At 48.3% G+C, this 13,925-nt stretch overlaps 1 protein-coding gene across 5 annotated transcripts in view; it reads left to right on the top strand.

Moving 5' to 3' along the window:
* Positions 1-13,925, top strand: part of ARHGAP44 (Rho GTPase activating protein 44) — a 205,887-nt gene that overhangs the window by 176,296 nt on the left and 15,666 nt on the right. For 3 of the 5 annotated variants that reach the window (XM_033184512.1, XM_033184511.1, XM_033184508.1), the window contains one exon: positions 11,764-11,985. In XM_033184512.1, coding sequence (XP_033040403.1) covers positions 11,764-11,985 — 222 coding nt within the window. Of the gene's footprint in view, positions 1-10,981; positions 11,000-11,763; positions 11,986-13,925 lie in introns of all 5 variants that reach the window. The other 2 variants (XM_033184507.1, XM_033184510.1) reach the window with 1 other exon arrangement.

The following is a 13,925-nucleotide window of genomic DNA, read 5'->3' as shown; positions in this document are numbered from 1 at the left end:
GAAAATCAATTTCTGGGCGGGGTGCAGTGGATCATGCCTGTAATCCCAGCACTTTGGGTGGCCAAGGTGGTTGGATCATCTGAGGCCGGGAGTTCAAGACCAGCCTGACCAACATGGAGAAACCTCGTCTCTACTAAAAATACAAAATTCGTCAGGCATGGTGGCGCATGACTGTAATCCCAGCTATTCGGGAGGCTGATAGAGGAGAATCGCTTGAACCCAGGAGGCAGAGGTTGCAATGAGCCGAGATAGCACCATTGCACTCCAACCTGGGCAACAGGAGCAGAACGCCATCTCAAAAAAAAAAAAAAAAAAAAGAAAGAAAGAAAGAAAGAAAAAAGAGCAAAAGAAAAGAAAAGAAATTTCTGTTGTTTACCAACCTTGTGGTTGGTTCTTGTGATAGCAGCCACAGGAAGCCAATGCTATTGTCCACTGCAGCTCCACACCAAGAGCTTTGGTAAAGATGGCAGCAGATGCTTTGATTGTGCTCCCAGAGAGTGTTGGAGTCTGAGTGCCCTCCCTTCGAGTCTGAGTTGCTCTGGTGAGTTACCTACCTAGTAGGATGTGGTAGAGGTGATGTTCTGGGACTGCTGAGGCCAGGTCAGAAGAAGCCTTGTAGATTATTCCTGGGTCTGTGGGGACAGTCACTCTTGGAGCCCAGTACCATCCTACATAGAAATCCAAGCAGCTCCTTGGAGAGAAATGGAAGTCTCCAGCCCTCAAGCCCAGCTGAACACTGTCCTGACAGCCAGCACAACTCCAAGCCCTGAGAAGGAGTCATCCTGGAGTCTTCAGCCCAAGTCAGACCACCTCTGCCAATGCTGTGTGTGCAGATAGGACAGCCTTGTACCAATGCTTTGTGTGCAGACAGGCTGGCCTTGTGCCAGTGCTGTGTGTGCAGACGGGCTGGCCTTGTACCAATGCTGTGTGTGCAGACAGGACAGCCTTGCACCAATGCTGTGTGTGCAGAAAGGCTGGCCTTGTGCCAATGCTGTGTGCAGACAGGCCGGCCTTACACCAATGCTGTGTGTGCAGATAGGCTGGCCTTGTGCCAATGCTGTGTGCAGACAGGCCAGCCTTGCACCAATGCTGTGGGTGCAGACAGGCCCGCCTTGCCAAGCCCTGCCAGAACTCTGGATTGGTGATCCAGATAGCCATGCTAAGTTTTAGGGTAGTTTGTTACATAAGAAAGATAGCCAGAACAAGCTCAAAAAAAAAAGAAAAGAAAAAAGAAAATCCTGCAACCCCGTCACCTGTCCCAAATCTCCCCATCTGATTTAAATGTCCTGGCCTGGAATAAGTATGTGATTCTAATGTGCTGGAATTGGGAACCACTGAATAATTTTGCCACTCTGAATAAAGAATTTGGCAATGGTACATTTATTATTATTATTATTAATCAAAACTTTCCTACTTTAGCCATTGAGTGTTGGTGTGATATCTAGGATGTCCTAACTCCGCCAGCACTCTGAGCAACAAAGTATTAAATCACACTATTGTTTTCTGTGCTTTTTAAACTCCTTCTTAGGAAGTTTTGGATGCAGACTATGTTTTTAGTGGGTTTTTTTTGTTTGTTTGTTTGAGTTGTTTTATTGGTTTATAGAATAGTGAAATGTGTGTCTTAGGTCATTAGTCCTAAATAATAAATGAAAGTAACTCTACAGTCCCTTCTATTTCTCTGACAGTGCCAGACTTCCTGGTCAAATCAATTTGCTTTTTCTACCGCCTTCAAAAGAGTTTGCCAAAGTGTCTACACTCTCTTGCTGTTTGGTCAGGGAGCACCCATGGAGCCAGCACTGGGCTTTGGACTCTAAGCATTTATCAGATGCCTCCACTGGCTGCATCCCCGAATGAGCCTGGACAAGCTGGGCCAGGACTATTGAGGGACCTGTGGAGAAGCCCAGAGGCAAGAACAGAAGTGACAGGCTGGGCACAGTGGCTCATGCCTGTAATCCCTGCACTTTGGGAGGCCAAGGTGGGTGGATCACTTGAGGTCAGGAGTTCTAGACCAGTCTGGCCAACATGGTGAAACCTCATCTCTACTAAAAATACCAAATACATTAGCTGGGCGTGGTGGCAGATGCCTGTCATCCCAGCTACTCGGGAGGCTGGGGCAGGAGAATCGCTTGAACCCAGGAGGCAGAGGAGGTTGCAGTGAGCCAAGGTCACACCACTGCAGTTCAGCCTGGGTGACAGAGTAAGACTCCATCTCAACAAAACAGAACAGAAGTGACACAGTTAATGTGTCCTCCTCCCTAGCCTCATGTCCCTCCCTTCTTGATAGCTATCAGATAGCTACCATCTTGCCCTTCTCTCCTCTCTGTCTCCACGCTCTACAAGACGCCCATCTGAGACTTCAGTAGACCACTGCCCACTCCCTACCTCTGTTTCCTCAGTACCTTCCTCCCTACTGTCTGTTTTCTTCCTTCTGGCTCTGGCCCCTGCTCCTGCACTTGCCCTGCGGGCTTGTCCATCTGTTCTGTTGCCCCTGCTTAGTTCTAGCCTCTCATAGCCTGAAACCCACGGATGGCAAGGCCCTTACAGCATCTGTGAAGCTGCCCCATAGACCACATCAGAACCTCCTTGGATCCCGATGGGCCGGCGATCTGCCGTGGAGATCCAGCTACCTCAGGCCTTGATTCTCAGAAGACCAACAACCTACAGCTCCTCTTTGCAGGCCTGAAACCCGATGCACCTACAGCCATTACACTTGCTCCAGCGTGTTCTGATCCTCAGGCATTCTCTACCAGAGCCAGTTGACAGCAATCCAGAAGGTCTATGGGATATTTACACCAGGGCCAGCAGCCTCCCTTGAGCTCTGTTTAGTGGGTAGCTCATTCTCAGACTGTCCTTGAGAGTTGCACTGCAAAGGGCTTGTCCCACTCATGTGGACTTTAATCTAGATATTCAGTCATTTGGAAAAGGCACCCTTGATTGTGAGAGTTCTAGAATAATTCGAGCTGTGCCCTATGGTACACCAGTTTCCACTGGTGGTTGGTTATATTATGAGTGGGGAGGAAGGTGGAATCTGATGTCTAATAAGTTCCTGAAACACCTGATCAACACACTGAAGCCAGTTCTTTAGTGTATGACTTCTTAGAGTCTTTAACATGCTGTTACAAGCCACAGACCTCCACAGGGGGCTGTAGCATGCATCATTTCCCAAATTTAGTAGATCACAAAACCTGAGATAAACTGCACCAGTGCCCCAAGGGACTTGTTTTTGTAATTGCAGACATGGATGTCGTGTGTCGATCCTGTGGTGGAGAGATGAACAGCACATTAAAATCCCTGAGGCCAGGTGCAATGACTCACACCTGTAATCCCAGCACTATGGGAGGCTGAGACAGGAGGATCGCTTGAGGCCAGGAGTTCAAGACCAATCTGGGCAACATAGCGAGACATCATCTATACAAACAATTTTTTTTTTTTTTTTTGAGACGGAGTCTCACTCTGTCACCCAGGCTGGAGTGCAGTGGTGCAATCTCCGCTCACTGCAAGCTCCACCTCCCGGGTTCACGCCATTTTCCTGCCTCAGCCTCCCGAGTAGCTGGGACTACAGGCGCCCGCCGCCACGCCCGGCTAATTTTTTTTGTATTTTTAGTAGAGACGGGGTTTCACCGTGTTAGCCAGGATGGTCTCAAGCTCCTGAGATCTCCTGACCTCGTGATCCACCCTCCTCGGCCTCCCAGAGTGCTGAGATTACAGGCATGAGCCACCACGCCTGGCCTATACAAGCAATTTTTAAAAATTAGCTAGGCGTGGTGGCACGCACCTATAGTCCCAGCTACTCAGAAGGCTGAGACGTGTGAATCCCTTGAGCCTGGGAAGTGGAGGCTGCAGAGAGCTGTGATAGCGCCACTGCACTCCAGCATGGGTAACATAGTGACACGCTGTCTCAAAAAAAAAAAAAAAAAAATCCCTGAAACAGATTATGTCATGGATAAGTAATGCAATAATTTTAGTTTAGAACCTGAACCTATGATAAGACAAACTTACCTAGAAAGTCATCTGCATATGAATATGGAAAATGTGACTCCTATTTTGGATTAGGGTTGTCTACATGGAGAGGGATGTTTTTGGTCCAGGCTCCTTATCAGCCTTCTCCCTTGCAGTTAGACATTGTTGGATGCTGGGCAAGTGTGAAATGTTGTCAGAGGACTTGGCCTTTATGTGTACCAGAGAGGGTAAGGTACTTGGTTGCTACTTACTGAAGGGAGGAGTTACTCCCAGAAAAGCTGGAAAATACCGAATTCAGGCCTCACTGGGTGCGTGTAGGCCAGGCTAAGTCTTAGGAGCTTTGGGTCTCCTTTTCATTCACCTTCACTGTCCAGGACATCATCTGCTGACCCTGTGGTTCCCTGCCACAGTTCATCTTACAGTCCCTGAATATGCATGTCTACAATGGGTGTTCGGGAAGCTTCTGTGGATATCTGGAAAACTATCAGGTTTCCCTGCCTCCTCTTTCTTGGCCAGCCTTTGCCAAATGTCACTGATCTCTAGAACAAAAACCAAAACCTTCCAAATCTCTATAGACTCGAACACTTCACAGCCATATATTGGCTGACACCTCCTCTGGCTAGGATTCTTCCTGACCGGGAGTCAAAAACAGCACTGCAGATGTCTGTTCTTTAGAGGTCTGTTCTGCTAACCCCAGACAACTCAGCTAGAATGGTCCACAGCAAAATTTTGCCTGGTGATAAGTGTATTCTACCTATAGCTACCTATTCTTCTTGCAGCTGGGATCTTCCAAATTTTATATTTTTTTGGCTTATTTTTCTCCTTTTTTTTTTTTTTCCCCTCTTCTTCCTTCTGCTCCTCCTCCCTGCTCCGCCTTTGCCTTTTTTTTTTTTTTCCCTGAAGCAGGTCTTTGTTTCTCTTTAATTTTTGTAAGGTCTCCATCCAGGGTGTGTCAATGGCTGAACACTGGCCGGGGTTAGACTTCGGAGTGTGAATCAGAAGATCCTGATCCACAGCTCTTTTTGCTTTTTTTTTTTTTTTCTTTTCTGAGATAGAGTCTTGCTCAGTTGCCCAGGCTGGTCTCAAACTCCTGGACTTGATGATCCTCCCACCTCAGCCTCCCAAATAACATAACCCATAACTTTTAGTGGGCTGATATGCAATAGAATGTTGTACACGGTGGTTGCAATGTCTGGAACTGAATTTGTCCACGCTCCCCTCCTGCCTCAATTCCTCAACAAAGACAGGCTTATTCTGAACCCTGCCATCATGGAGTGCCTGGGAAGGCATTTTTCTTACATGGTTTTCTTGCTTGGTCCATCACAATGCCAGTGACCTTCTCACTTGGAGTAAAAGGCATGACCCCATTTTCTAAGTTCAGGGGGCTTAGAAGTGAGCAGACAACATCTTCCACCAGTTTACCCTTAGCTGCTCTAGTTGATCACTGAGCACCTCCTCACCAACACATCACTTCATTGCTTCCCCCTTGAACCCTGAGCTGTCGTTTCACTGGTCCCGGGCCTAATCCTTTCCCTATGTGGTCTACGAGGTTGTAGACTTTAAAGGAAGCATGCCATTTCATCTCTAGCGTCAAGGAGCCATTTATAGCTCTTCTCTTTCTACTTATCCCTGCTTACACTGCATGAATATAATAACCCTATAAGCAGAGTCTGAGCATTAGAATCAGGCTCTCTGAGTTCAAATCCTGGTTACTCAACTCTGAATGCCTCCGTTTCTTCATATGCAAAATGGGGAAATCATGGTAAGCACCAACTTGAGTCATTCCAAGCATTAAATGAAATATTGCTTACAAAGTGTTTGGAATAAAGCTCAGCACACGGTAAATGTTAGCTGTTCTTAGTACAGGAAGCAGATTTTTTAGTGACATCCTCATGTTTTTAAGGTGGCAACATGGCGGAGCCCACTGACGAGGGGTCCTGATCAAGGCTTTTCCTTGTCACCTCAGGTGCTTGAATATTTTTATCTGTCTCCACCTTACCATGAGCAATTGAGCTAATTCTACAAGCACGAAATATACAAACACCAAGGGCTTAGGGACAAAGCGCAAAACATCCTAACAGCCAAGGACAGCTGACAGTTGCAGGAGGCTCCTCAGGAGGTAGAAAACCCTGTGTAAGCAGGAAGTGCTGTGACCATTCCAGGCTGAGCCCCCTGCGCCCTAGTGTATTTTGTTTTCCAAAGAACTTTACAGACAAGATGACTCCTGCCTCCTTTACTGCCCCAATGACCTGGGTTGGGCAGTAAGACTTACAAGGGTTTGCAGGCATCCCCTCTTTATTCGTTTGTTCCTTAAGCCTGGAATCATCTAAGTAGGCTTTTAGCATCCCCTATTCTGAAACCCAAATTGGCTCATCCAACTCAGCAGAGCCCTGCAAGACTAAGAAAACCTAGGGAAACGGGACTGATAATAACCTCCAGTCCCCATTTTTTGTTCCCTGTTCTATTTCTTTTTCTTTTTCTTTTTTTTTTTTTGAGACGGAGTTTCACACTGTAGTCCAGGCTGGAGTGCAGTGGCACCATCTCGGCACACTGCAAGCTCCGCCTCCTGGGTTCACTCCATTTGCTTTTCTCCGGCCTCAGCCTCCCGAGTAGCTGGGGCTACAGGCACCCGCCACCATGCCCTGCTAATTTTTTGTATTTTTAGTAGAGATGGGGTTTCACCGTGTTAGCCAGGATGGTCTCGATCTCCTGACCTCGTGATCTGCCCGCCTTCGCCTCCCAAAGTGCTGGGATTACAGGTGTGAGCCATTGCGCCCGGCCTCCATGCTCTATTTCTATCAGAGAACTCACCCCAAAAATCTTTTGATGTTTAGGGCCACTGTTAGGAAGGGAAGAAATCTGATGGGAAACCCCATAAAGCTGGGTGATGTGAGCCAGATGGGGTCTTCCTAGCATCTCTATCACGCTGTGCCTGAATCAGTGGAGTGTCCTCTTCCCCCCTTTATCAACATATTTTAGACTTGTGTTCATTCTGTTTCTTTCTCTGAGGAGATTCTTAAAAACAAGTCATATGCACTTGGTACCTATAAGCACGAAGCATTATCACTGACACTACATCTTACTGATTTCTTAGTCAGGGCTAAGGGCTTTATGGCCACAGTTTCATTGGCTCCTTACAACAAATTGAAAGAAGGGAAGCATATTATTCCATTTTACAAAGGATGATCGGAGGATAATCTGATAGAACTCCTCCATATTATAGAGTTAGTCATTGGAAAATCTAGGATTCATACCCAAATTCTCTGCTTTCAAAGCCCTACTGTCCTGAGCCAGAGAGGGTGTGGAGTCACCACGTTATACCCAAAAAACACAAGCCAGATACTAGGCCTTTATATTCCCTCCATCAAGATGTCATCTGATTCTCTGAATCTCCAGCTTGTCCACACCATAAAACACCATTGGCTTAGCTAGCTAGACCCTGCTACAACCCACTGTATGACCGACCACTCAGCTTCTGCCACCAGGTCATGGTGCAAGGGTATGCTAAATATATCTTAGCACTCAACAATTGATAAACTGTCTTCATGGAAATGCCGGAAACAGGAAGGGAGGTATTAGCTCCATTCTATGGATGAAGAGAGAGCTCTACTGAGTCAGCGAATGGTTAACTGGGACTAGAGACTCAGGTCATTCCAGAACCTATTCCATGATACTGTCTCATGAAAAATACCCACGTGTGCATTATGATAAATCCTATGCAAATATAAGACGTTGGCAGGCAGGGAAGATGGTTCTCCAGTGCGACTACCTTGCCAAAGTGAGGACTTGTCACCTGACTCACGCCCCGTGCATCCCAGTGATGAGCAGTGACAACTCTGGATTCCCTGTCCCATGTCGTCTTACTCTAAAAGAGAAAAGTGGTCCAGCCTGGGTAACATGGCAAAACTCATCTCTAAAAAAATTATGAAAATGAGCCAGGCATGGTGGCATGTGCCTGTAGTCCAAGCTACTCGGGAGGCTGAGATGAGAGGATCCCTTGAACCCGAGAAGCTGGGGCTGCTGTGAGCCACGATCATGCCACTGCACGGAGCCTGGGTGACAGAGCAAGACCCTGTCTCAAAAAAAAAAAGAGAAGGAAAGAAAAAGAAAAAAGAGAGGAGAAGAAGAGAAAAGAAGAAAAGAAGCAGTGGGGAAAATCATCTCAGGTTCCATTCCCCAGATTCTGTAGGCTCCCTACCTCCTACCACCAGGAGTCACAGAAAAGCCGGAAGGAGGCCTTGTGCCTCCTGCTTATTGATTTCTAAACCCTGTGCTTCACAGACATTCTTGCTGGCCTGTGGCATCTTGCTTCCACCTTGTTCCAACTATAAAGGGATTTGAAAAGCCAAATTGTTCTCAGTTTTCAGCAGAAGCATGGGAAATCTTTGCCATCTAGTCTGTCCTTAGGTATCCATGCAGGGATGTCTGCTGGAGTCAGATATGTTTTATTAATTCCACTTCTGTGTTGCTCGTTTCTTAAGAAACACCAGCGGTGCCTTGATTCTGGCTACTGTTTCTTTATGAAATAAGACAATGAACAGAAGCTTGTGAACTGCTGATATAACCTTTTGGTTGAATCCCCCACCTGTGAGTAGATTCTCCTTCTTGGCAGCACACTGAGCAGTTTTATTATTTCTGTCTTCAGGTTGAGTTTTATCTAGACATTTGAACATTTACGTATACCATCTTGCTTTGGAAGGTAAATGCACTTTTAGGCTTCCAAGAGCGTTGCTGCTACCTTTGTGATTGATTTTACTGTGTAAAGATTTATATTGCTGTCTGCAAATGTCAGTGAACATTTGATGTGAATTCACAGTGAACATCTGATGCTCCCTCTTATGATAAAGTCATTTCAGCTGGGAAAGTCGTGATGGCATATGGCATAGCCTCTTTGCAAGAGGAGAAGTAGCATGTTGAACTCATATTTCTCAGCTGCTGAAGTTTTGCCAGTGTTATTTAGCAAGTCGCGCCCAGTACCTACCCCATGCCCATCTGACACCTCCCCTTGGTAAGCCAGAAGATCACCAAGGAGGCTGATGTCAGAGAATCCTGATGCTAGAAGGTACTGTTGGGGAAATAGAAGGTACCCCCCACCAACTCTGACCCAGACCTTCTCACCAGGTGGGAAAACTTCTTTCAAGTAGAAGAGAAAGGGGCAAGGAAGAGAAGATGGGGTAGGACTTACATTTTTAGGGCTCCTTGTGCTGGTCACCGTGTGAAATGTCTCACTTGCCTGCAATCCTCACCAGCCATTGCAACTAAGTGGTATCAGTTCCGTTCCCCAAGAGGAATGAAGCCTGCAGACCACAGTTCGCTGATCCTCGGCAGCCTGCTTTAAATACCAGGGGATGCAACCAGACTCTGTCCCAGAGTTTCAAGTGGCCTCAAGAAGCATTTCTGGATATCCTATAGGAAGTGTTTGTTTATTGGTAGAAGTTTCTCAGACCCCAGATGACTTTGGAAACTATCAGGTTCAGGAAAGAGACATCCCTCCCCTTTCCCTCCATCCCTGGTGCCTCCTTGAAGCCATCCAGCAGAGATGAGAAATAACAGCAATGGTACTAGACATGAGAAGGTGGTCCTTGAAAGGAAGGGGATCAGGAAGCCATCCCCATCCCACTGTGTGTTTGGTTTCAGCATCACTCCCCATATTTCCGTAAAGCACCTAAATCCCACCATCCTACCTGCTACAACCAGATCTCCTTACTTGAACTTCTGCTGTTATTAAATCTTGTTGCACCTCTACAAGGTAAATATGACCTTTCGAGGTGAGCAGGACTTCATGGTGTAATAGTTTTTTGCTTCTGACTAGTGTAGGTGACCATTTGGCAGGGAGGAGGTGAGAGTGAGCACATCATAGCCCTCATACACCTATCCTTCTGTGCAGATACGTGATAGAGACAAATGCTCGTTGGGAGTGTATGTTTTCTCCCTGAATGAATGTCTGTCTCTCCCTTAATGCTAGAAATGTGAGCCCTTACCTTAGTCAATGAAACCTTGGCTGAGGAGGACAGCAGCAGCACCTCCTAGACCAGAGGAAAGGGAACTAACCACCTTCTAGTCTGTGTAACTTAGAAGTGAGTGGATAAGGCCAGGCGTGGTGGATCACGCCTGTAATCCCAGCACTTTGGGACGCCGAGGCGAGTGGATCACCTGAGGTCAGGAGTTCGAGACCAGCCTGGCCAAGATGGTGAAACCCCTGTCTCTACTAAAAATACAAAAATTAGCTGGGCGTGGTGGCGGGTGCCTGTAATCCCAGCTACTCGGGAGACTGAGGCAGGAGAATCGCTTGAACCCAGGAGGCAGAGGTTGCAGTGAGTGGAGATTGCGCCACTGTACTCCAGCCTGGGTGACAAGAGAGAAACTCTCTCAAATAAATAAATAAATAAAATTTTTTTTGAGATGGAGTCTCGCTCAGTTGCCCAGGCTGGAGTGCAGTGGTGCGATCTCGATTCATTGCAAACTCCGCCTCCTGGGTTCACACCATTTTTCTGCCTCAGCCTCCTGAATAGCTGGGACTACAGGCGCCTGCTACCACGCCAGGCTAATTTTTTGTATTTTTAGTAGAGATGGGGTTTCACCATGTTAGCCAGAATGGTCTCGATCTCCTGACCTCACGATCCACCCGCCTTGGCCTCCCAAAGTGCTGGGATTACAGGCGTGAGCCACCACACCCGGCCATAAATAAGTAAAATTAAAAAAAAAAAAAAAAGTGAGCAGATGAATACTTTTACCCATTTCTTTCTCCCTTCTGCCTCTTTCTTCCCCATGCCACACCGATATCAACTCTTCAACTGCTCTCTTTACCTGTGTGCATGGTAGGCTATGACTTGCACTTACACAAATAGGAGAGACCAACTTCAGAGAGACCAACTAAATTGTATTAGTTTTATAGCACAATCAAATCCCACTCCAAGACCCTGGACCGTGGAGAGAGACCCCTTGCAGAAAGACAACCTTTATGTCCAAAGGAAGGCCTAGATTTTTTGAAACTAATATCTGTATGTTTCTGTCCCTGCAGCCTTAGGAAAATCCAAAGGTATGGTATCCTCTGGTAGCTATGAGGCCATGCTCAGTCTCTTCAACTGAGCCACCTATGCATCGTAGTGAGTTCCACCAGAGGGTGAATGCGCCGCGTCTGGTTGCTTGGCCGACTGATTCGAAGCTGTGTGCCCATCATTAAAATAGAATCAGAGCCCAGAGGGACCATAGGCACAAGCAGCCCCTTCCCTGCTGTGTAGACAAGCGGGAGTGGCCTGCAGACGTGTGACCTGGCCAGGGTCCCAGCAGTGGTGGAGCTGGGGCTAGACTCCAAGTTACAAAAAGAAGGATGCATATTTAGATGTCTCCTGCTGTCAGTTCCACGCTCCCCCCTTCGCTGCCCCTCCCACCTAGTCTTGCACTTGGGAGGCGTGTCCCTGCCCCCCAGTTAGGCCACATACCGCTGTGAGGAAGGCTGGCAGTTTACACCCAGGGAGCTTGCCGGGCCATCATCCTAAGCTGGCTTTGGCAGAGGGTTGAAGCACAGCTTGTGGTCGCCAGCGCTGCCGGCTGTGCCCTGCTCCTTGCCTCAGTGAGGGGGCCGCTCTTGCCAGGCCAGGGCTGCCCAGGGCTGTGTCTTGGCCTCCGGGAGCAGCCAGGGCGCTGGGAGCACAGCCTCCAATGCATCGCTTCCCGGGCCCCCGGGGTGCTAAAGCTGCGCTGCTCTTCTCCCAACGCGGACCTGCTTGAATGTGGGGGAGGGAGCCTGTCACCTGTCATCTGTCACGCGTCGGTAAGCGGTGTCTTTGTGTCTCTCGCCAGCATGGGCGTGAGAGTCATGGACACAAACTGGGTGGCCCGAAGAGGCTCCTCGGCCGGTCGGAAAGCGTCCTGCGCCCCGCCCTCCATGCAGCCTCCCGCCCCGCCTGCCGAGCTGGCCGCGCCCCTGCCTTCGCCGCTGCCAGAGCAGCCCCTGGACAGCCCCGCGGCCCCCGCGCTGTCTCCATCCGGCCTGGGCCTCCAGCCTGGGCCCGAGCGCACCAGGTAAGCGCCGATCACTGCCGTCCGGGCGGGCTAGTGTGCGGTGCAGGGCATGTCTGGGTGTGCCGCGCTGGAGGCCTCTTGGATTTTGTCGTTTCCCACGCCCCCGCCCCCATTTCTAAGCATTCACGTTTGGCTTCTGCATCGCGCTGGTACCAAGTAAGTCATCCACGGCTGCCTGGATTATCACACGAAGTCCAGGCTTCCCCAGCATAACATCGCAAGCAAGCAGAAGGTGGCAGCTTGCGAAGACGGGGTGAGGAGTCTTAGCTTCCCCAACTCTCTGTTTTCCCCTTCCTCTGTCTTTGACGTTACCTTGGTCCCCTATATTCGTGGGGGATACGTGCCAAGACCCCCAGCGCATGTCTGAAACAACTGATAGTCCCGAACCCTATACATACTGTTATTTTTTCTTATGCACACATACCTATGATAACGTTTAATTTATACATTAGGCACAGTAAGACATGAGCAATAACTAGTAATAAAATAGAAGAATTATAAGCATATGCTGTAATAAAATTATGTGAATGTGGTGTCTCTCAATTTTTTTTTTTTTTTGAGATAGAGTCTCGGTTGGTCACCCAGGCCGGAGTGCAGTGGCGCAATCTCGACTCACTGCAACCTCCGCCTCCCAGGTTCAAGTGATTCTCCTGCCTCAGCCTCCCGAGTAGCTGGGATTACAGGCATGTGCCACCACGCCTGGCTAATTTTTGTATTTTTAGTAGCGATGGGGTTTCACTATGCTGGCTAGTGTGGTCTCGAACTCCTGACTTTAAGTGATCCATCTCCTTCGCCTCCCAAAGTACTGGGATTACAAGCGTGAGCCACCATGCCCAGCCTGAAAATATTTTATTGAACTGTGTGCACCTATTTTTGGGCCACAGTTGACCACAGGTAACTGAAACTGTAAAACCACGGGCAAGGGGGACTACTGTATCCTATTTCGAAGTTTACCATTTCTGTGTTTCTCCTCCGCCTCTTTATAGTCATAGCACCCAATATTTTTTTTCTTGTTGTGCTGCTAAAATGGGTGCAAGTCAGGGAAGGAATGGAGGTGGCGGTCATACTGGGCCTGATGAGCTTCGCAGCTTGCCACATGCTTGAATTGCCATTATTTTAGGGGAAGGAAAAAGGCAGGAAAGCATTCCATGGCTAGCTTGATGAACATTAACTGAGCACTTTCTCTTTTCAGAGATAAAAAGACATGATTGCTGCCCTTAAAAAGTTCACGTTCCAGTGAGCAAACAGGCCCTGACAAATAATGACAGCACTTGGTTATGCGTCCCCAGGTGGCAGGGGAGGAGACAGTACCTGGCCCTTCCTTGAAAAGGGCATGATGGGGGAGGCAGATTCTGGAAGTGAGAATTGCACCCACTTTGAAACAACTTTGCTGTTTGTCTCTGTCTTTTCTCAAACAGCAATTTAGAACACCGGAAAAGCAACATGAAATCAGATGCCACTGTGTCTCCTGTCAGAGGACGTGGCATTCTTCCATGACCACTGCCAGAAAAGTTTTGGAGACTTTGGGAAGCTGAATCTTCTAACTCAAATCTTTCTCCAAACACACATGCATACACATAGACACACATCCTCACACACCGTCACCACCAGTCCACAGACCCACACCCACACCCACACCCACACCCACACCCACACCCACACCCACACCCACACCCACACCCACACCCACACACACACCACACCCACACCCACACCCACACCCACACCCACACCGGTCCCCTACATCAGGGGCTTCCAGGTTTTTTAGTTTTGTTTCATTCTGTTTAATGGGTAAAAAATATTTTCACAACTGGGCAGGGTGGCTCCCACCTGTAATCCCAGCACTTTGGGAGGCTGAGGTGGGCGGATCACCTGAGGTCAGGAGTTCGAGACTAGCCTGACCAACATGGTGAAACCCCATCCCTACTAAAAATACAAAA

The sequence above is a fragment of the Trachypithecus francoisi genome, unplaced genomic scaffold, assembly GCF_009764315.1.
Source record: "Trachypithecus francoisi isolate TF-2019V2 unplaced genomic scaffold, Tfra_2.0 Lachesis_group20, whole genome shotgun sequence".
NCBI lineage: Eukaryota > Metazoa > Chordata > Mammalia > Primates > Cercopithecidae > Trachypithecus > Trachypithecus francoisi.
The sequence above is the reverse complement of the archived record's forward strand: the minus strand, read 5'-3'. Positions and strand labels throughout refer to the sequence as shown.